Consider the following 24,802-nt stretch of genomic DNA (forward strand, 5'->3'; position numbering starts at 1 on the left):
GTATAAGCCATTTCACCTGGCTAACCCAGCTTTTGAACATTGTACTGGATATCCTAGCAAGTGCAATATAACAAAGAAAAAAAATTAATGTCAGAATTTAAAAGGAAGGAAAAGCTGTCATTATGGCAAGATGATGTCATTATCTGTTTAGAAAATCTGAAAGAATTTATAGTTTACTAGAGCCAAGAAGAATGTTAAGCAAGTTTCCTGAATTTAAAAACAACGAAATGTATAGAAGTCAATTGCATCTCTGCAAATGAGTAATAATCCGTTAGAATATATATCTCCTATACCTATTGAGTTATGTTAGTACTTTCATTTCCCATTGTCATATTGTACAACTTTTGCTGTCTACCATCTTAATTTAGTAGTAGACACATATTTAAGTGGAGTCTAGCCTATTGCTGTTTTATTGGCCATGGAGTCTCCATTCATCTTTTGTTTGAGAAAATTTCATATTTTAGTTTTCATCAAAAAGATTTCAAAGGAATATATTAACTGAGTTTTTGCATAGTGAAAAATATTTATTTGTTGGTTTTATACTTGAACAATATTTAGTTGGCTCTAATATTGCTAGGACTCTTTCTCATAGAGGTATATAGGCATTGCTGTGCTCTTCATAGGTGACTTTATGTTTTAATGCCCACAAGAGATCCTCTTTACTTTAAAAAAAAAATTAAGTAAGATTTATTGGTAGGACTAGTATTAGGTTCACAGCCTGTGTAAAATGTAGCCTTCCATTCACCCCCTGTTAACATAGGAGCATAGCATCCCTCTCTCAATAGCTCCCATTGTAGGGGAAGCCTTCTTACTATTCATGAACATATATTGACACATTATTATTATCCACTTCTGTTGAATACACCTAGTTCATTCTTGTGTTGTTCATTCTGTGACTCTGTGTGTATGTAGGGAGTGGAGGGGGAGAGATTGAACCCCAAACCATTGTTTTTCTGAGCTACATCAGCAATCATTTTTCAAATTTTTATTTTATTATGTTTTATTTGATATTTTATTTGTTTTAATTAGTTATACATGACAGTAGAATGCATTTATGCACTTTGATATATCATACATAGATGGGATATAATTTCTCATTTTTCTGAGTGTACATGTTGCAGAATCATCTTGGTCATGCAGTCACATATATACATACAGTAATAATGTCTGTTTCATTCTACTATCTTTCCTATCCCCACATCCCCTCCCCTTCCCTGCCATCACTTCCCTCTACCTAATCTAAAGTAATGTTATTCTTCCCTAGTGCTCCCCCACCTTATTGTGAATTAGCATTTGTATATTAGAGAAAACATTTGGCCTTTGGTTTTGTGGGATTGGCTTCTTTCGCTTACCATGATATTCTCTAACTCCAACCATTTACTGGCAAATGCCATAATTTTTTTTATATATATGAAAAATTATATATATATATATATATATATATATATATATATATTTAGGTTTTTTTCCTTTACTTACTTTTTATTTTATTTCTTTTTAGTTATACACAACAGTTGAATCCATTTTGGCATAATTATAAGCCATAATTTTACTCTTCTTTAAAGCTGGGTAATATTCCATTGAGTATATATACCGCATTTTCTTTATCCATTCATCTATTGAGGGACACCTAGGTTGGTTCCATACTCTAGCTATTGTGAATTGAGCTACTATAAACATTGATGTGGCTGCATCAGTATAGTATGCTGATTTTAAGTCCTTTGGGTATAAACCAAGGAGTGGGGTAGCTGGGTCAAATTGTGGATTCATTTCCAGTTTTCTGAGGAATCTCCATACTGCTTTCTATAGTGGTTGCACCAATTTGCAGTCCCATCATTCTTCATAGAAATAGAAAAAGCAATCATGGAATTTATTTGGAAAAATAAGAGACCCAGAATAACTAAGGCAATCCTTAGCAAGAAAAGTGAAGCAGGAGGCATCGTAATACCAGACCATAAACTATACTACGGAGCTATAGTAATAAAAATTGCATGCTATTGGCATCAAAATAGAATTGTAGACCAATGGTACAGAATAAAGGACAACAAATGGTGCTGGCAAACTGGAAATCCATATGTAGCAAAATGAAATTAAACCTCTATCTTTCACCCTACACAAAAATCAACTCAAAGTGGATCAGCGACTTAGGCACTAGAACAGAGACCCTGGGCCTAATAGAAGAAAAAATACGCCCAAATCTTTACCACATCAGCCTAGGATCTGACTTTCTTAACAAGACTCCAAAAGCGCAATAAGGGAGGTGACTCAAAACAGAGTAGGAAGGAAGAGCATGAGAAGAAGATTACCACGAAACAAGGAAAAGAGGAGGGAGGGAAAGGGAGGGAGAAGGGGAATTGCACAGAAAACAGAAGGAGACCCTCATGGGTTCACAAAATACATATACAATGGTGTGAGGGGGAAGGGAAGAAAAAAAAAAGAGATAAGTGTCACAGTAGAATGGGTAGAGAATAGTGATGGGAGGGGAGCAAAGGGGAGGGGGATAGGAAGGGCAGTAGAATACAACTGACACTAGGATTGCTGTATGTATACACATGGATGTATAACCAATGTGATCCTGCAATGTGTGCACGTGGAAAAATGACAATTCATACCCTATTTGAATCAAATGTATGATATGTCAAGATCATTGTATTGTCTTGAGCAACTAATAAAAAATAAAATAAAAATAAAATGTGGGAAAAAAGAATCAATAAATGGGGTGTATTCAAATTAAAAAGCTTCTTCTCAGGAAAGGAAACCATATTTGTGGTACTGGGGATCAAAACCAGGGCCTCATGCATTCTAGGCAGACATTCTACCACTGAGCTACATTCCCAGCCACACCGTCTTCTTGAACTCCAGAAAATTTATGAAGATAAATTTTGTTCATTCTATCCATCAGATGAAATTCACTGTGGCATATTATACATGCACATAGCTTGATTTTGTTAAATTCATTCCACATTTCCTCTCCTTTTCTATCCCTCTTCCCTTCCTCTTTATCTCCTTCCTCTACATCACTGATCTTCCCTATATCTTTATAATATCTGATCCCCTCCCTTTTTTCCTCTCATTTTGCTCTAGCTTCTGCATATGAGAGAAAACACTCAACCCTTGATTTTCTAGTCTGGCTTATTTCACTCAGCATGATGTTCTCTAGTTCTATCCATTTACCAGCAAATGCCATGATTTTATTTTTCTTTATGGCTGAGTAAAACTCCATTGCGTATATATGTCACATTTTCTTGATACATTCATCCCTTGACAGGCATCTGGTTTGGTTCCATAATTTGACTATTGTGAATTGCACTGCTATAAACGTTGATGTGGCTGTATCAGTATGGTATTCAGCAATGTTTTACTTATTTATATCTGCAATTGTTTTCCTGTTCTATTGTTTTGTCCTTAGATTTTTTTTTTTCATATAGGATACAGGTTGATGAAAAGAAACCACCCCATGTACATACCGTATAACTAAATTCTTAGTTTGTTGAGCATGGCATATATAAACGAAGCAGTTACAAGGTGGCCACACAGTGTAGCAAGTCTCTGCTTTCAGAGTTCTCTACCACCACCACTGTGCCCTCAATAGGGGAATACAACTGCCATTGCCACTATCTGCACAAGGTGAGGTCTTGCTGAATCTAAGAAGCTGGATTTCATAATTGCATTTCAGTGTGATACTCGGGGAAAATGCTAATGGTGTCACAAACATAGCTTTAGTTTTCTCATTCTCAAGCCCACTTTATAACCCCAAATCCCTTATCATAGTATCTGAGAAAAGAGATCTAAACAATAATGATTACCACAAAAACATATTGAAGATGAAAATAATACAGTGACTAATTTCGAGATTTTTTCATTTCTGGTTCTATTTAAAGCCTTTGACTAAAAAAAAATCATCCCCAAAACTTTACCTATAAAGGTTTCAAGAGTGATTGGGCATATGAAATCCAACTAGGTTGTTTTATTCTTGTGCTGATGTAAACTGGTTCACATAGAAACCAAAAAAGAGGTCTTTAAATTGCATTTTGTTTAAGGGTGAACACTCCCTGTCGCACTGATGAGTGTGTGGGTGGATTTGTGAGCTCTCATTGCTAGTCAGGCATCCGCTATTCTTCATCCTGATAAAGTCATCTTTTGCATATTACTTTTTCAAATGGCAAGTTTCATCTGAAATTAGGCACTTTACTAGAGATACTGTTTTAGTCACAGTTTGACAGTCTCTAAGCTTAAAGTGAAGGGTAGGGGGCTGATAATAACATCAACTACAGGAAGCTGTCATGAATGGGTTTGCTTACTTGGCTGGAATCTAAAAGGACAGGAAGAATCCAGATATTCTCAACCTCATTCTCTTCTGGTGATGCTTTAGGCCTGGTGTTATCAATTTAAATGTTCAATTCCACCTGTTTTACTAGCCCTGCTTACATTTTTAGGTCTATCATCTATTTAAAATAGTTATATCCTGCCTCCCACAAGCTGCCAAACTAACTGCACTAAAACTTCTTGAAGGAAATTCTCATAACCTTCTCACCACTTATCCTCTTGAACTGTGGATTCCATTTCTGCCACCCTACTGAAACCACCCACCAATATTACAGATAAACTTCTGTCAATCCTGTTGCCATTTCTTTCTCCATATTCCTCTCTACCTCTTCCATCTTTTTTTTCTTTCTATCATTTGGTAATGTCCTCAACCTTCTACTCCTGACTTTTATGACAGTAAAGCCTCTTTCTTCAAATAAATCTGGGTTTTTATGCCTCTTTTTGACCCTAAAGGCTTTTCAGGACTCTATTCTTGGTCCTTATTTTTTTCTCTCATGAACCTTGATGTGTTAGATTTCTGTCACTGTGACAAAAATACCTGAGAAAATCAACTTAAAGGAGGAAAGGAAAATCAACTTATTTTGGATTGTGGTTTTAGAGATTTCATTCCATAGTCACTTGGCTGTATTATTTTTGGGCTTGTGGTGAAGTAGAGCATCAGGGCAGGACAGGAAGGTGGGCAGGGAAAAGATACAACCTTCAAGAGTATACCCTCAAGAAACTACTTCCTCCCACTAGGCCCCAACTGTTAAGTTTCCACCACCTCCACCACCTCCCAATAGCCCAATAAATTATGGATTAATCCATGACTAATCCATTGATGAAGTTAGAGCTCTCATGATCGAATCACTTCTCACAGGTCCCATCTCTGAACACTGCTGCCTTAGAGACCAAGCTTTAAACATGTGAGCTTTTGAGGCACATTTCAGATCCAAATCATAGTACTAGATACATTTATCAATGTCCAAGGTTTCATCTACCAATTTTAAATCTCTTTAAGATATTTATTTCCTCAAATTCTATTCATGTGTTCACGACTCCCTAATGGATATTCCTCCCTGTATAATCCAATAACATCTCAAACACAAAAAGTCCAATGGTGAATTCATTTGCTTTCCCACAAGTGATATCCTTTCTCAAAGGCTCAAAGTCTGTCTTTGCTCTTCCTTATGTCTATTCAATGGCTAAATCTGTAAGCTCCCTGCCTTTTCAATATCTGTGTCCATCCTTACTATTACTTCCCTGATCTTAATTCTTACAAGTATTCATATTCTCTTTTGCCATAAGGCTCTAATTTCTCTTCCCGTACCTTTCTTCTCCCAATTCATGATATCCAACAAAGTCTAATTGGCTTTCTAAGATAGAGCAACACATCATTAATACATTGTGCTATATCATGTTGGGTATATTCCTAGGCAGTAGGAATTTTTCATTTCCATTACAATCTTTTTCTTCTATTTTATTTATTTATTTTTATGTGGTGCTGAGGACTGAACCCAGTGCCTCACACGTGCTTGGCAAGTGCTCTTACCACTGAGCCACAACCTCAGCCCCTCCATTATAATCTTATAGGATCACTATCATATATGTGGTCCATCATTGATTGAAACATCCTCATGAGGTACATCATTGTGTATTTACCATATAGTCTAGGTGAGTACCATATAGTTGAGGTTTGTGTAAGTATACTCTAGGATGTTTGCACAGTGATGAAAGACTTATTTGTCAGAATGCATCCTTATTCAATGATATATGGCTGTTTATTAGACAATGTTGGTGCTCCACTGAGATCTTTTTAGGTCTCTTTTTACCATTTGACCCTTATGCACTCTTTCTTCACCAATTTCATTATTCTTTGAACTGCCAGGCCAGTGCCTTTGTTGAATTTACTCTTTAAAAAGCTGCACTCAGGGTACTATAGTTACTTTTCCTACAGGGTCAGAGGATGAGTGCTGAGCATTTCCATCCTGCCACTCTACCCCAAGGTGGATGCTAACCAACGACTGGGAATATAAAATCACAGATGCAGTCAGGTGCAGTGCGGTATGGCTAATCCCAGTGACCTAAGAGACCGAAGCAGGAAGATCACAAGTTTGAGGCCAGTATGGGCAACTTAGATCCTGTCTCAAAATAAAAAATAAGAAAGACTAGGGGCATAACTCAGTGGTAGAGCTCCTCTGAGCTCAAATCCTAATACTATGAAAATGATAATAATAATAATAATAATAATAATAATAGTAATAAAAGTACAAATGCCTGACCTCAAGATGGTACAGCTTAGATGCCTAACTCATAATACAAAGTTTCCCTATTTTAGGATCAGGCTAAAGTTACCCCTTGGAGGATTTATGCCAGGCTCCCACCCTCACTTGTCTTACTCTCCTTTCCTATGCCCTAACCCATCTGCTTATCTCTCAGGGTCTGCTGCTGGGCAATTGTACCTGCCATGTGCCAGGCACCATGTTAAACACATATGTAAATAATTTCATTTAATTTAACCATCACAACCAACCCAAGAGTTAAATACTATTATTATTCTGATTTAACAGATGTGAAAACTGGAGTTTAGAAAGGTTAAGATTTTTCAAGGCTATATGGCTAGTAGGTGGTAATGCCAGGAATCCAAACAAGTCTTCAGAAGCAGAAGCTCAGTCAACCACTTAGCTGTGTTCCTCCTGAAACTGCTATGTGGAAGGCAGACATCTAATATGACCCTTGAAGATCCCTGACTCTTGGTATAAATACTCTATGCAATCCCTTTCTCATGGGTGCAATCTGGACCTAGTGATTTGCTTCTAATACATAGAATACGATAAAAAGGATTTAATTCCTTGAATAGTTATATAAGACTGTGATTTTTATCTCACTAATAGATCATCTTGCTGGTTTTAATGAATCAAGCTGTCATATTGGGTAAGCTCTTGTGATAAGGAACTGAGACAGGGCTCCAATCAATAGCTTATGAAGAACTAAGGCCTGAATCCTGCCAACAATCAGAGTGGGCTTGGAAGTGAATCCTTCCCCCAGTGGAACTTTGACATCTTGACTGGAGCTCATGAGAGACCCTGAGCCGGAGGGCTCAGTTAAGCTCTGCTTGGATTCCTGACCCACAGATATTAAATGTGAAAAAAAATACTCTGTTTCCTGAAAAACAGTGGAGTGAGGATTGTTTTTCTGTTTAATACATGAAACATTTTGTTTAGTGACTTATTAATAGAAATGTTAACTAATAATCTGTCACCTGTGCTAATTTTACAATTCTATAAGTTTAGCTAGGATGATGGCAGTAAACCACTTGAAAAACGTGCTGGGGAGTGATATTGGTCACATGATAGTGTTATATTGTGTGCATGTATAAATATGCAACAACAGATTCCATCATTGTGTACAACTAAAATGCATTAATTTTAAAAAAACACCAAAAAATAAAATAAAATACTATGGAAAAAAAGAAACAAAAATATTAACATTTCAGTATGATTTGTACTTGATGCCTTTATAACCAGGTAAACAACAAATAAATTATAAGTGAAGGCTCTTTAAAGAAATTATTTAATGCATTCAAAATAAGCATTCCCTTGTTCCAATCAGTTCATCAGTCAATAAGGAACAGTGCAAATCAGGCACCAGCAGACTTATTGCTCAACCGTAAGCAAAGCTATGTTCAGTGCCTCCCAGCCAACTGCACATTTCCCAGTGTGTGCCTCTCTCTGCACTGCACACTCACCCACACAAAGCACAATCGTCATGTAAATGGAAATCAACCAAGGATGCTTTCTCCAACTCTTTATTCCTCTCATTGCCATGGGATGACAGATCAAAAGTCAGATGATGAAAGTAAAATTGAAAAAAATGCAACTATACCAGCAGCCTGAATCCATCTTTTGAATAGGCAAGAGAAGGTAGTAATGGAATGGATGACATTGAGTGACAGTCATCTGCTATGATGGTGGGAAAAAAGCCAGGAGATAAAGACAAATGCATAATATTCTTTTACCCACAGGGAAACATGTGCATTATCTCCATCCCTGTAAAATAGTGTTTGGCAACAACTGGGATGGCCAACTGTCCTGATTTGTCTGAAGTTGTCCTCATTTTAGCATTGAAAGTCCCGTGTCCCTGGAAACACAGTCCCTTGTAAATCAGAATGGGTGGTCACCTTAGCAACAACACTTAATTTCCAAAGGACTCAGCTCCCTTTGATGATTGCTTTTTAATTAGAGGGGTCAACAAAAAGCTATTTTCTTCAACTTTTCTCCTTGAAAGCCATAAATATCCTCCTGGCAGAGCTTGTTGTTTGAGGTATGCCACAACTTCTATTTCTTCAGCAACAAAGTGACAGACATTGGAAAGATTTTACTAATTTTATTCACATAATATATTTGAACTGAAAGTTGGGAGTTGGAGATAGAAGTGTGAGTTTGGAAGACAGAAAGCTGTCAAAAATATGGACTAGGTGTGCATTTAAATTTGCTGGTACATTAGTGATTGATGGAACCATTTGACTAAATACAAAGGCACAAATTAATTATGTCAGTAGTCTCATTTACAATCCTAGAGAGCTGGGGCTTACAATTTTTCAAATTTTACAGCTAGAAGATGCTTTGGAGGTAATATAATCCAAACTTCTGCTTTTCAGATAGCATTCAAGGAAGCTGAAGTTTGGATTTTGCTGCCTGTTGTAGAACTTTGGTTTCAGGAGATCTTATTAGGTGTTGCATGATAAAAGGGTACCTTGGTCACATAAGTGTAGGAAATGTCAGTGTAAGCAATGCCAAACAAATTTCTTGACAGCAGGGACTTTCTAGAAATTTCATATGCTCACAATCAGTGACTCTCATTCAAAGATATACATTAGAATCACCTGGGGAATTTTTCAAAATTACAGATGACTGGCCTCACTCAAATCTAGAGAATAAGAGAAAATAAATCACTCTCTGGATGGATTTGACATGCACCCCGGTTAAGAATCACTGCCTCTATTGTTTTCTCTTTGTCCCATTCCATTGGTCTATGTGTCTATTTTCTTGCTACTAGCAATTGTTTTGATTATTACAGCTTATTATACAGGTTATTATGCAGCAATTGTTTTGATTATTACAGCTTATTATACAGGTAGTGTGATGCCTCCAGCTCTGTTCTTTTTGCTCACAAATGCTGGGTGCAATGGCACATGCCTGTAATTCCAGTGATGGGAGGCTTAGGCAGGAGGATTGAAAGTTCTTGGCCAGCCTCAACAACTTAGGGAGGCCCTGCCTCAAAACAAAATATATATTAAAAAAAAACTGGGAATGTAGCTCAGTGGCAGAACACTCCTGGGTTCAATTCCCAATACCAAAAAACATGGCCACCTTGATTCATCTATTCTCTTATATAGTCCCCCTTCTCCCACCCCTGGATTTTTTTTAAAGCAATTTCCAGATAACATCTTACTTTGTTCACAAATGCTTCAAAATGAATTTCTAAGTGACGAAATTCTTTTAATATAATTGCAATAGCTTTGTCATATCAAAAAATCAACAGTGCTGTACTTCATAAATTGTGCAATTATTATGTGTCAAATAAAAATAAAAATTAAATGGGGCTGGGGTTGTGGCTCAGTGGCAGAGCACTTGCCTGGCATGTGTGAGGCCCTGGGTTCAATATTCAGCACCACATATAAATACATAAATACAATAAAAGATCCATTTACAACAACAACAAAAAAATTTTTTAAAAATAAAAATAAATAAAAATTAAATCTAATATTATTATATAGTCAGTATGCAAACAAGTTAACTTAAGAAGAGTTGACACTTTAGTGATAATGGTTGTTTTTAATGCAGAACATGGTGTTAAGTAGAAATCACAAGAGACTATTGTTTTGAGCTAAGCTCCTGCACTGGACTCCAGTGGACCAGACCAAATATTCTAATCAAACCATCAAAAAACTGATCCTGTTTCATGCAATGAAATGTTGCCCGGCATTAGAATAGAAAATAAAGCCAATTAATATTTTTTAATTATTGCAATTTTGTTTATTGACAATGGTATGACCTTTTATTTGTTCATGTGTATTTTTGTGTATTTCAGAAGTGTTTCAGTATTTTTTCATATAGGTTTTGGACATTTCAAAACTAAGTTTTCACCTAGGTATTGTATTTTATTTATTTTAGTTCATACCTTACTGTTTTAAATAAGGGTCTTCCCTTTCATTAAATTTTCTAATTTTTTATTACTTACATATATGAAGTTTATTAATTTTAATCAGCTTTATTAAGATATAATTTATATAAATAACATTCAGATTTTAAGTGTACAGTTCATACTTATAAAGGTATATATATCCATTATATATGTATATAATGTGCATGTATCATATATATGCATATATGTACATATATGTATAAATATGTATATATAGGTATATATACATATATGTGGATGTATATCTCTATATGTGTATATGGATATATATACATATAGATATATCCATTAAGCCACTATGAAACGAGGGAGCTGAAGCTCCAAATCTGGGTTCTTGTGTCTGATGAAAGAAAATTTAAAGTCAGACACCAAAATCCGTGCAAGAGAACTTTATTTTAAGTGAAAGTAAAGTGAGGCTCAAGCAAAGAGCTCTCTGAAGAGATACAGTGGGTCCTCTCCAAGGAGAGAATACCAAAAGAAACAATGCAGTTTCCAAATGTATTACTGTTTGATGTTTGCCTTGAGAGCTGGGGACTATCTTCTGGACTCTTTGCCAATCAGGTGTTCAATTCCTCCATTATATTGGGCGATGGAGTTTTGAAGCATAGTTGGTTCTTTCCAGAGTTGTCATGGTGTCCATCCTATTCAGGCAAACCTCACCCACAAGTAAATCCTATGTTAATGTGGGTATTGGGGTCAGTGGCCCATCAGAATTTACTTAGTGTGCCTTTGTTACTAAAAAATCTCCCTTCCAAGATATATGGAGGCACTTATGGCCATAACTCCTAGCTTTACCCTGACTTTAGTGGACTTGTCAAGAATTAGCCTCATTAATTCTTGATACATTTCCCCCACTTAGTCTCCAAATTAGCTCCTGTTGTTTCTATTTGCTTATTCTCAAGGTTGAGTACTAATGTTTTTCTACAGGTTATCCTCCAAGTTATTTACTCATCTGCGTTGGCACTAATTTAAAGAAAACTTAGAGTAACTTAAAGTTTATCTGTGACCTTGCTATGTATTCCACTGCTCATTACTAATTACTGCTTAACAACCACACCCATGATAGATATTTATATGTTGATTTTTTTAACCTGCTAACTTACTAAATTCTATTTTAAGATACATACTCTGAAAATTCTTACTAGATTTGGGAAATCATTAAAAAGGTATCACATCCCAACATGTTTTTTGTTGTTGTTTTTACTTTTCACTCTATCTTACCATGGTAAAAAGACTTAAAATCGATGTTATAATAAGAATAGATTCAATGTCAAATTCTGGCTGATCCTAAAGATTTAAATTGTCATTACAGGCATACAGAAACATGATCCTTCTTGCAACAGGTGCCATGCTAAATACAAGTTTACTGATGTAAGCAGCTAATAATAATTGGAATGTGAGCTGACTCAAGAATAGATATCCGGCTCATTAATATTTGCTTTAGAGAAGTAGGCTCAACTGTTCTTCTCCAGTCTCAGTGGGTCCACGACCTGGATGCTTATATTCATAAGGTTGTCATTATTCAGAGAACTCCAAATGACCACTGGTTGGAAAAATGTGTTTACCAAGCCCTGCTGTATTTATATTTAGGAAGTTATGTGACTGGCAATAATTTTAATGCTCCCAAAATGTGACCATTTTATTTGAAAGTTAAGAGGCAGCCATCTCACTCATCTGGCTGAGACTGGATTAAGAGAAACTTTGCATAGGAGAAGGGGCTTTCCTAACTGAGTCTTCCCTGGGGCCATGGAAATTCTAAAGGTAAAGCAGTAACTTATCTAGGGCATGGTAATGAGCAATAAATCAGGCAAAGCTTGTGGGAGCAGAGGGGTGAGACATGCTGGTTGGAAAACAAAAGGAGAATATAACAGTTTCTTCCAGAACTTCTTTGAACTGATAGAGACATTCCCCATAATTTATTACTTCATGCTTGTCTTAGTTTGGGGTTATGAAAAAGAAGACCTTGAGCAAGGAGTTAAGAGCCAGAAGTTTGTTGGAGGAAGGAGCATGATCTCAGTATATTGGATACTTTGATCCCAATTAGCTACTTTTGTTTCTATTTGCTTATCCTCAGTATAATAGGATTCTGACAAAGGAAAGAAGTAAAATTAAGTGTGTATAAATGAAAGGTTATCACTGGGGGATGAATCTCACTGAACGGTCCTTAAAGATACTGTGTAAAATGTGCCTCGGAATTGTCTTGCTGAGAGCTGAGGATGCTGAAATATTTATCCACTCATTTCCATGCTTCATTGGTTCAAGGTTGTCTCAATGAGGGAAGGGGTAGAGGTCAAACTTGGCACTTCTGACCTGCCCTGCTTTCCGAGCAAACATGCTCCTGTGGTCGGAGAGTGACCTCTGGCAAAGAATTGCATGGGAATTATTTACAAGCAATTTCTGTAGTAGACCAAGAGAATATGAGAGCTATGATTCTATATTGCTATGTCATTCTCTGGTTGTTTCTTGTGTGTGAGTTTTATCTCACCAATGGGAATGTAAACTGTTGTAGTAGAATCTGGGCTACAGATTGTACTTGTATTGCTTGCCCTCCCCAATAAATTCTGGTGAGTTCTTTGTTACTGCAAGACAAAGTCCATTAAGCACACTGTGACTGGGGGGCCAGTGCCTTTCTTTTCAGACTTCTCTTCCAAGTGTACTTTCTCAACCCAAGCATTCTGGCTGTTCCTTGATGTCTTCCTCAATTAACTCCTCTCTACCTAGAATATCTCATACCCCCTTGTGCAATGGGTCAACATTAATCATCTTTTAAGATCAGCTAAGTAACTCTTCTTTCATAAAATTTTCCAAGTACCACCTAAATAGTCATGTCCTCTTTTTCAAACCACTACCTGCTCCTTATATCTGCCATACAATTTATCCTAACATACTGAAGTTTATTTTTTATTTTTATTTTTTGCCATGCTAGGGATAGAACCCAGGCCTTATGCATGCCAGGCACATCTTCTATCGCTGAGTTACACTCAGCCCATAAATTTTATTTTTTATGTATTAATCTTGCCTTCCAGACTGGAGCTCATTGAGAAAGTGAACTGTGTCTTACACATCAAACACTCACCCAGCTGAGTGCTTGATATAGAGTAAATATGCAAAAATATTTTTAAATTATAAATTAATGTGACCAATAATATTTTTCTTATTAGATAAAACAAGGAGCTGGAAATGCCTATTTTAGATATCCATAAAATACCTTTCAAATATTTGTAGATTGAATTTGGGTCATGGTGAAGATTCTTGAGAATTCTGTGTCAAGGTCCTTCAGCCAAAAATGGCCAGGAACATGGCTATTTGGTTAAACAAGTTGAGTTCTTATCTCAATGAGAGTGACATACATTTTGGGGGGACTATAGAGTGTCTAAATAAAAGTATGTTTGAAAGAAACTGTTATGGTACGAACTGATCAATATAATCAATAAGTCATAGATTTAGGTTATAGGCATAAAGGCGAGATAGAATAGATATTAGTAAATGACAGATGAAAATGTGTATGTAAGCTATAAGATAACTGTAGTTTTAAGTAGGCATCAAATAAATTACTAGTACTGAGTGTGTAAAGCAATTGCTCTGGTAGACTCATTAGTCACTAGCAACAATTCCTGCCTTGCTGGGATTATGGGAATAGGGTCACTGTAGTCATTTGAGTAAAAAGATGTGACTATAGAAACTCCATCTTAGTTTCTTTGTTTCTGTCCCTGTGAAGAGAGAACTGCATGACCCATTTCTAGGAAATAGAAAATAAAGCTGTTTTCTTATAAAAAATTGTCTTTCTGTACTTTGTACCCCACAAATTGTACCCTACTCAGGATTCAGCAGTTGTCATGGTGAGCTACATCCTAGTGTGAATGCCCTTGTCGGTCTACATGACTTTGAAGTAGATTCTCGCCCTGCCAACCCCCACCCAAATTCAGGATACGACTGTCTAGCACCTGCTTGAACCCAGGACTGTGTTCTACTGAACTGCAAAGCTAATGCTTTTTTTTTTTTTTTTTTTTTTGGCTTCTGTTTATTGCTCGCTTGCTGACTGGAAAATCCCTATCCTGCCTAGAGCCCATAGGTCCCACTTATTCATGTTTTAATTTCTGTGGTTGGCTAGTTTACATGACCATAAGCTAGTCACTGAGTTGTAGTTTTTGTGCTTATATTCTCCTTGGATGGACCAGAAAGCTGCTGTCTTCCCACAGAGCTAGAGTCTCTACAGGTGAGTGACAGTCCCTGGCCAGGTAAATAAAGCTCTCTTTTGATTTGAAGTTTGAACTTAGAGTGCTTTCTGGAGTGGCTCCCCATAACAAAACTATAATAAGATCTGGGCTATCTATGAATGATTTGGTGAAGGGACCAAGAAAGCATGGATTTTTTTTTTTTTTTTGTAAATTGGATGCTGTCAGAAAGAGGAGGTAATCCTAAAATTGGGTATTTTGTGAAAGACATGTGGGCTTTTAGTTTGTCTATGCTTACACAAACTTATAAATTGACCTTTTTTTTTGTTTTGCTTCATTATATAGTGATCTCATAGTGACTTTAACTGAGTTTGGTGTTCTGTAAGATTGTTTCTGTCCCACAGAATCAAATAACCTGGCTGTGATCATTTGACCTCTTTGTAATAATATTAAGGTTCACTTTTGGATGTTAGATAAATTATGAACATCGAGGAATGCCTTTTTGACATGATGAGAGAAAGACTGAAAAGAATGAGATTATATGTGCAGGAGCTGATAGCACTCACAAATGTGGGATGAGAGCTGAATAGAAGAAGTGAATAAAAGCAAAAAGCCAACTGGATCTTCCATCCTGTTCTGTGACCTTTCAGGCTGACAAGAGTCTTAAATCTTGAAGCTCTGCATAGTCCCTAAAGCACAAAATGGCTGAAAGAAATCTATTTTTTTTTCACCAGAAAATCATCTAGCACAGATCCTCCTTTGAAGATATAAACCAGAAGGCCTGAAAAATTAAAATACTTAGTCCAGTACCAATATCACTTGTGAGGTAATAAAATAATAGGATTTCCTTTTCCTTGCCTCCCTGTCCTGGCTACTTTCTCTTTTTAAAATTTGTTGACATCTTTTGTGTAGATGAGAGTCATGTAGCAAATCTGAAAGCATATAATTTATACTCACAAGGAAAAGAAAAAAATGAAATTTTCTGGTAGCTAAAATGTTTATGAAGCCCTATGATGGGAAATCTAAGTCCAAATATTTACTCAGAAATCTTTGCAATATTTGTTCAATAAATTATTTTGGAACACTTAGTTTGTTAGGTACTATGATACATGCAGGAGATACAAAGATGAATAAAGCAAATCCTTGTTCATAGTCCAGCAGAGGAGACTTAAGCTTGTGTGTGTGTGTGTGTGTGTGTGTGTGTATGTGTGTATGTGTGTGTGCTGGGGTTTGAACTCAGGGCTTCATGCATGCTAAGCAAGTGCTCTAACACTAAGCTACATTTCCAGCCCAAATAATTCCTAACTTAACAAAAAAGCAATAAATAAATAACCAAACCCCTGCACCTCTTTTGACGGACTCTTCACCTCCTGCAATGAGAAGTGACATAGCAGGTGCCACATACAGAGGAAGTATAACCATGAGTGGTTGGGCCCAATGAAATCTAAATGATCTAAGATTCACTTTTTAGTGACAACTTTTGTTTAGATACAATAATTTTTATAACTTATAATTTTATAAATTAAAATATATAATTATAAATAAGTTTACTTAGATATAATTTTGAACTTACAGAAAAGTTGCAATAAATACTACAAGAACTTCTGTTCACCCAGATTCACCAATTTTTTTCTTTGTTTTTCTTAACCATTTGTAATTTGGAAATATTTTGCCTAGTTAACTACTCCTAAACACTTTAGTGTGTGTTTTCTAAAAGCAAGGACATTATTCTACTTAACCACCATGCAATTATCCAAATCAGAATATTTACCATTGATATAACATCATTACGCAATGTATAGTCCATATGCAAAATGTCTCAATTTTCTTAATAGTTTTTTTTTCCCAAAACTGATTCAATCCAGGCTCATTCATTTAATTGTCATACTTTGTATTCTTCTTTAACCTGGGACAGTTCCTCAGTCTTTTTCTTTCTTTCTTGATCCTGACAGTTTTCATCATTATAAGCTAGTAATTTTATAGAATTCCCTTCAAGGTGGATCTATGTGATGTTTTCTCATGGTGAGATTCAGTGTATGAATTTATGACAAGAATAAGTGGTTGGGCTGGGGATGTGGCTCAAGCGGTAGCGCGCTCGCCTGGTGTGTGTGCGGCCCAGGTTCGATCCTCAGCACCACATACAAACAAAGATGTTGTGTCCGCCAAGAACTAAAAAATAAATATTAAAAAATTCTCTCTCTCTCTCTCTCCCATTCTCTCTTTAAAAAAAAAAAAAGAATAAGTGGTTGATTTTTTAAACCCCAGAATACCTGCCTCTGCCCAGGGCTCCCTTAACTTTGACCAAACATTGTATGTAGCTGTAGGGGGGTGAGGTTTTCTTGCAAAATTTAGGTTGTATTAGTCAGTTTTCTATTGCTATGACAAAATACCTGAGATAAATCAAATTGAGGAGGAAAAGTTTACTTTGGCTTATGGTCTCAAAGTCTTCAGTCCATGGTTACTTGGCCCCATCATTTGGGCCTGATGGAAGGCTCAACATCATGGTGGAGAGCACACAGTAGAGCAAAGTTGCTTGCCTCATGGCTACCAGAAAGCAGAGAGAGAAAGAGAGAGAGGGAGAAGAGTTAGGGACAAAATATACCCTCAAGGACATGCCTCCAATGACCGGCTTTCTTCAATGAAGCCACTCCTCCTAAGGTTTTCACCACCTTCTAACAGTACCCCAGCTGGTGAAAAAGCCTTTAACATATGAGATTTCGGGGGACATTCCAGACCAAAACTACATTAATTTTTCTCTGCTTCTTCCTATGATTCCTAATTTAGTTATAAGGATTGCTAAAATCCTTGAGCATGTCTGCTTCTTGGGGAGTTTAGACTGAACTGAAACCTTATGCTAATTCCTGATATATGTCTCCATTCACCCATGGACTAGTGTCTGCTTTATTATGATGGTGATGCATAAATTACCTATCAAGGTGAATAAATGACTGAAAGGGATAAATAATGACAAGAAGGTGGAAAGGCCATTTTTTTCCTCTATTTTTTGTATTTTATTCTTTTTGTCTTTATTTCTTTTATTTTTCTCCTCTTCCAAATAAGTACATTTGCAATCCAATCTCTAAGGAAAGTCAACCACATAGAATCCTGAAAGCAAGAGATTTATCCAAGCCCTAGTACAAAGGAGGTCAAGGCTTTAGTGAGGTTTGGAGTTTTGACTGCCTATTCAGTTCCTGCTCCCTCATGCTGACATGGATTATCCAAGGCTATCACAAAGTGGACGGAGAAGGAAGTGTGGGAGAAAAGAACGGATGGAGAAGACTTCCAAGAAGTGGCAACTATGTAAAGGTTAGCACCCAGCACTTAATTCATTTCAGCTTGGAAATGACCCCTTTGTACAGATTGTTCTTCCGGAGAGAGAGATTAAAATGCTTTCTTGCCTGTTTTTAGTGGTGTGGTAATTAAAACAATTAATCCCAGGTCCTAAATAATGTGGCTCAATTTATATTGTGGAAGAGAGAGTGGTCCTCCTTCATCTGCTTCTACTCACTGAAGATCACATCCAAGAAAATGAGCAAATTCCTATATTTTACTTCCACAATAGGGTCTATTTAGAGAGAGGAAGGGATTATTAAGGGGGAATCTAGAATCTAAAGTTTCTATTTCCCTGAAACTGAGAAGCAAGCTTATTTAGAGATGTTACTAGCATAGCTCAAATGCAAAGTTACTTGATTAAAATAATATTTTTTGTGTGCATTTAGAATGTGCTGGGCCATTCCTTAGGAGCTTTACATAGCTTGTCTCATTTAATATTCAGTATATTCTATGAGTTGGATAGCATTATGATCATTAGTTGGATCATTATTATGATCATATCCTGTTTTTCAGATGAAGAAGCTGGAACTGGGAAAAGTGAAGAAATTGGCCAAGATCAGTTAAAAGTGGAGGCAGTATTTCAACACAGGTAGTCTGGCCCAGAGCCCATCACTCAACCAGTGTGCCATTGACATTCCAGCTTTCAATTTGCCTACAGTCTAATAGTTGCCATAAGACAACTAGGAGATGAATACATTTCAGATGACTGGGTTGGTCAGAGAAAATTTCACAGAAGGCAGGTTTGAACTAAACCCTCAGAGGTGGATAGAGAGGTCAATGTGGAGAATTCTGACAGCCTGATATTTATTGGCCAGGGAACAGGATCACTGCAGGGACAAAGCAATTGGACCTGCTACACCCTCCCCACATCCTTTGGGCCACCAGTGTTTCCTTGGGTCTCCAATGGGTTAGCTGAAAAGAGTGAACCTACCCCTGGCCATACCAGCCTAGTTACTGCTCTTTCTATGCCAGCTTCACTTCTTGGAACTAGATAGTTTAGTTTAACTCAGGGTGTGGCAGTGGAAAGCCATGCCACATTCTCCAATTTAGCTTAACTATGAGCAAAGCTATCTTGATTTTCTTCTGGCTTCTTGTCTGTTCTGAACTTGGATGAAAGGATGAGCAATTGACACTCTCAAAATTTCAACAATGGGAAAGTAAAAGAAAATTCAATTTAAAAGGCAAATTAGACATGGCAGACCAAGGAGATCAATAAAGGGTGGTATAAGGAATTTAGCCAAAGCTTACAAAAATCATTTATTATAATTCTCTGTGCAAGTACACATACCATGTTTATCCATATAGCAAAACATTCTGGGATTTGTTTCCAAATTAATTTTTAGAAATATAATGTTACAAAATCCCCCTTTTTCTTGTACCAGAGTCTGAACCCACAGGTGCCTAACCATTGGGCCACATCTCTAGCCCTTTTTATATTTTACTTAGAGACAGGGTCTCACTAAATTGTTTAGGTTCAATCCTCAGCACCACAAAAAAAGAAATCCCCATTTTTATACAAATAAATTTGCCAAGAACCTTAAGTCTTTTTTTTTTTTTTTTGGCACTGCAGATTGAACCCAGGGATGCTTTACCACTGAGCTACATCTACAGTTAATTTTCTTTTTTTATTTTGAGACAAGGTCCTGCTACATTGCTGAGTCTTGCTAAATTGCTGAGGCCGGCCTCAAACTTGTAATCCATTTATTTCAGCCTCCTCAGTCATTGAGATTACAGGCATACACCACCATATCAAAAGGAACTTTAAGTCATTTCTAAAAGTCAAACTAATATATTATCACGTATTTGAATCATTTCTCTTCTTCCCAAATTGATGTTTTTCAAGCATTGCTTGATGACCAAAGAACATTTCAGTCTGTTTGGAAGGCTTTAATGATCTGACAAATACTGTTATTATTTGGAAACAATTTTTTCATCCTTCTTCCCAAACAGTGCACCTCAAATGACAGCCTCTCAATTGATCTCAGTGTTAGGCAGTTTTTTTATCATTAATATTTATGTGTTTATATTTGAATGTTTAAATATGTAAGTATATATTTATGTAAATATATAAGTATAGAAATTAGTTTTGACATCAAATCTGAAGACAATTGCCAACTATCAGCAAATGGGGAAAAAAAATCTTTTCTCTAGGAATCAGGTAGCCATTATATTCTTTTTTTATTATCAAATGACCTTGCATGAAAACAGGAAGAGAAAGTTTTCTTTTTTCTCCTTACTAAGCAAAACAGTTGTCCCAATCTCTGCAAAATATTTTCCCTATATCTCTGACCCTTCCAGAATAAAAGAAATGATAGCATGTTTGCTCTTCCGCTTCAGGAGGGAAAGAAGCTGTAGGAAAATTACTTTTTTTCCACTTGTGTGATTTGAGAAAAAGCTACAACTCCAGCCTTTCAATGTGCAAGGAAAACAATACACACTTATTATACTGCTATCTGTGGGACCCAAATGTATTAAGTTAGGAGAAGATAACTCAGGAGAAAGATGGAATATATTTTAAATAAAATGTTACATTTGCTGCTTTTCTGTCTTCTGGATTTAACCTCCACCTGACCCATCTCCAGCCTAATCACTTTGGCTCTCTTAGCACTTCCTTATAGTTATCTTCCCTTTTCTCCAAAATAAACTTCAGAACCATTTTTAATCTACATTTTAAAGTTTATTTGGCTATCTATTTATACACAACCTTGTGAAAGAGTTTAAAGTGGTTTAAGAGGATCCATAACATACACCAAGAATCTAATAACAGATCAGGAAAGAAGCATATACACACACCAAAACAAAACTTAATACAGTTCTATTCATTTACTCTGGGTGGACTACAAATTTGGTCCTAAGCTTTCTAGTAGGCAATCAGAAAAGGCAAGTTAATTAGTTCATTTAGTGTCCATAAAACCAAAACAAACTAACCACACAAGTGGAACACTGTTATTTCTAATAGTAAGTCCAGACCAAAATTTCTCTTGAGAGGCTTCATTAACAGACCAGCACATGATGTTATAGTCAGTGTTCTCAACAGCAATCCAATGGGAGATGCAAAGATGAATTTCACAGGACTTCTTCTTGGATTCCTCAGAATAGGCAGATGGCATCACACCAAGTTGAAGATCAGGAAAAACACTGTTATTGTGAATTTGACAGTTTTGGGAGTGTCCAGGATGATGTAGTCCAGATAGTCCACTCTTTAGCTAGGCAAAATCAGGGATACATTTTAAAATCATTCCAGTCCTCATGATGGTTTTGGAGAAACTGCAAAACGTCCAACACTGTATATGCAATGTTTAGGAACAAGGTGAGTGTGTTTCTTCTTGACAGAGAAAAGACGGCTGTTGGATCCCCAAAAGTCCACAAATCACTCAGAAAGGTTAAGAACAGTTTAAAATTAAACAGGTTATAGAATTAAACAGACCAAAAATTCTGCATGCTATTCTGAATACTTATTTTTTTCATCTTAGCCTAAGTTTACCCCTTCTCTGCAAAAAGAACCTTTTTTGTTTCCATTTAATCCACGGCTTGGGCGGGTGCTCCTGGGTGGTGAGAAGCTGTCTCTTGGCTGGTGCTAGAAACTCAGGCGCATCTTGATGTTAGGGAAACACAGAGGAGCCGCTCCAAAGCCGCCAGGCCCCGGGGGCTCCTAGTTACCCTTGAGTGTGAGCTTTCTGAAGAGATACTCGCCCAGACCAGCATCCTGGCCGGCCAGCCTGCGGAGGTTGGTCAGATGCTCACCCATCTTTTTCATGAGTTGCACTTCCTGGTCTAAGAAGTGGCTCTCCAGGAAAAAGCACAGTTGGGGGTCTGTGTTAGCCAAACCCAGGGCATGCAGATCCAAAAGGGCCTCGTTCAGATTCTTCTCCAGGATCAGGGCAGCTTCCATGGCTTCCAGGCAATCATGCCACTCATCTTGGGTCAGCTTCTGCCCATCCTGGCAGAGGGAGAGGTCGCTCACCTGGTTTTGCCTCAGGAGGCGATGGGCACCTTCTCGCTTTTCCTCAGCCAACCTGAAGAAGAAACCGCCCTCCAGAGCCACACGGTTTCCTTCGAAATAGAAGCCCAGAGAGAGGTAGGTATAGGAGGCCTGCAGGTGCATGCTGATCAGGCGGTCGAGGGCAGCCTGCACCTTATGGGTATAATCCTGGTGGCCCTGGGTGCTCATGGCTGCGTGGCAAGACGGAGCAAACGCAAAATATGATGCTGGCTCGTCCCAGAAGCAGGGGATAGTTGAGGAGATATACCGGAAGTTGTGAGTAAAGAGGTGGGGCTAGAGGCTGGTGTGATGCTGGGGGTAGGGTTAAGGTTTTTTTTTTTTCCCTGCCGTTCTGAGGATTGAATCCAGGGAGTCTGTACCACTGAGCTACATCCCTAGCCCCTTTTTTGTTTTTAGTTAGTTAGTTAGTTAGTTTTGAGACAGGTCCTCGCTTAACTGCTCAGGCTGGCCTCCAATTTGCAATCTTCCTGCTTCAGCCTCCTAAATTGCTGGGATTACAGGTGTGCACCACCACATTTTTGATAGGTAGGTGGAATTATAGGAGACTCAGTCTCTCAGTTTACTTTCTGATAAGAATTTAATCCTTCCTTCTTTCATAATTATTGGAAAGGAGTCCTTATTTGTTATCTGACCCATATTTAACCATGATTCCAAGCTGAGGTAAAAATGTCAAAAAGTATTACAGTGAAATCCCTCTGAATCTTTGTTTGTGACTTAAATTCTCTTGTTTCTTAATTGAGAACCTATATTTCAGTATTTTTTTTTTTCTCCTGCCTCTGGTCACTCATTGTCTCAATGATTAGCCATTAATCCCAGTTTGCCTAGGGCAATCCTGTTGTCCTGGTGTAATTATTAATGGTAACCCTTTTCTCTCTCAAAAGTGTTCCTGTTTAGAATACATATTACATGGGCACCTTTCTGATTCAAAAGGACAAAACACACTAAGGAATGTGACATGAATAGAATTTGTAAAACATTGAACTTAGGCATAATTTATTTTCATTTTATTAATCATAGCAGAGCTCCCATTATAAATTTTCTATTCATCTATTCATATTTTATATCTTTTTTTGTACTTGGGATTGAACCCAGGGGTGCTGTACCACTGAGCCACATTCCCAGCCCTTTTTATTCTATTTTGAGAAAGGGAATCACTAAGTTGCTGAGGGATTCACTAAATTGCTGAGGCTGTCCTTGAATTTGCAATCCTACTGCTCCAACCTCCTGAGTCTCTGGGATTAAAAGCATACACCACCAAGCCCAGTTTGCTTTTTAGTTAGTGATGAATTCATTTCTTCTAGAAAGTTCTATGGAATATCATATAGACCAAATGTTTTGTTAGATACTGCTGTCTTGTGATTCCAGACATTCCACTGAGACATCATAAAAACAGCATGAGAGATGAAAAACATCAATTTATAAAATAGAATGGTCATGGAGGATGTTAGCTTTTCCCTATTAGAAGAGACGGACAGGACTAGATATTCTCATAGGGTCTCTTCCAGCTTTGTGATTCCATGCTTACCATTTTATATTCTTAAGTACCATTTGCCTAGGGCTGTTTCACAATTACAACATTTTCATTTGTTTTCTATCAAACAGGAAAGCATATTCTATTTAGGGTAAACAAGATTTGAACCCCAGAGAAGAGAGCTTTGCTCTAAACTTTGGACCTAGTTCTAAATGAAAGTAAAAAATCAATTCTTTTGCAGCTACTTTCAGATTTTATTTTCTGTTGCTGAAAACCGACACCTTAAAATTTCAAAAAAGCAGCCCATAGTTTCCCTTTACTGCTTAAGCAAAAATATGAACACATATCCTGTATTTTAAATACAGGATTTTATTTTCATGGAAGGTTGTCATCCAAAAGTGTTCTCGTATTGCATTTGAGGTTTGCAAAAACTGCTAGAATTCAGGAATAGCCACATTTTTCAGTCCTTGAGGGAAATGAATAAAACAAAAGTAGTTCTGCAGCCTTCTTGGTCTTGGTTATATTGCAAAAAAGTGGAACTAGGACTGAACAGGAAGAGGAAAAACAGAAATTCAAACCCAAGAATAACCTAGCAAGTGGCCAAATAGGATGGAAATTACAGAAGATGCAATACTTTGCAAAGGGCTGCAAAGAAAATGCTCATTTTCTATCTTGTGCATGAACCATTAATCACCATCTTGGCCTTGTAAGAAAAAAATGCTAAGCCTACAGAAAAATTCACCATATAAAATATTATCTGTATCATAACATGTCGGGCTCATTTACTATATTTCAATTTCCTATACATTTCCTTATTTCTCTTGGTAAAGAAAAATGTCTGTGTAAACCTTCCCAGATGAGATAGTTTTCTGCTTTGTGCAAATGTTGACAAATCTTTCCTTCATCACTTTGGAGAGAAGGGGGCCAGCATCAGAGTCACACTCTAGTGGGTGGTTAAGTACTTTGTTGTCAGAATCAGACTGAAATGGGCTTAAATCCCAGCTTTGGCACTCAACCATGAGTGCAACCTGAGGAAGATAGCATAACCTGTTTGTTTGAACCTCAACTTTCTTGCCTGTCAAATGGGAATGTTAATATCTCACGAGTGTACTACAAAGATTAAATGGTATAATGCATGAGAAGGCAGTGTCAAATGAGTAAAAAGAGCTAAGAAATGACATATCGATTTTACAATAAACTTGTGGAGAGCCTCTGAAACCCTAAGAAGTATCAGGAGCAGATACCAATATGTTTTTGATCTAAGTTTCCTCACTATAGACCTGTTTGCCTTAATCATTTCTGTGATTT

General features: G+C 37.1%; 1 protein-coding gene across 1 annotated transcript; it reads right to left on the reverse strand.

Moving 5' to 3' along the window:
- Window positions 1-21,672: 21,672 nt before the first annotated feature.
- LOC143639437 (ferritin light chain-like) lies at window positions 21,673-22,191 on the reverse strand. Its single transcript, XM_077107591.1, has one exon. The coding sequence runs from the start codon at window positions 22,189-22,191 to the stop codon at window positions 21,673-21,675; it is 519 nt and encodes a 172-aa protein (XP_076963706.1).
- Window positions 22,192-24,802: the final 2,611 nt, after the last annotated feature.

Source organism: Callospermophilus lateralis, chromosome X (assembly GCF_048772815.1).
Source record: "Callospermophilus lateralis isolate mCalLat2 chromosome X, mCalLat2.hap1, whole genome shotgun sequence".
Taxonomy (NCBI): Eukaryota; Metazoa; Chordata; class Mammalia; order Rodentia; family Sciuridae; genus Callospermophilus; species Callospermophilus lateralis.

Coding starts and splice junctions, on each gene's coding strand:
- LOC143639437 (XM_077107591.1), bottom strand. CDS start 22,191: ATGAGCACCCAGGGCCACCAGGATTATACCCATAAGGTGCAGGCTGCC.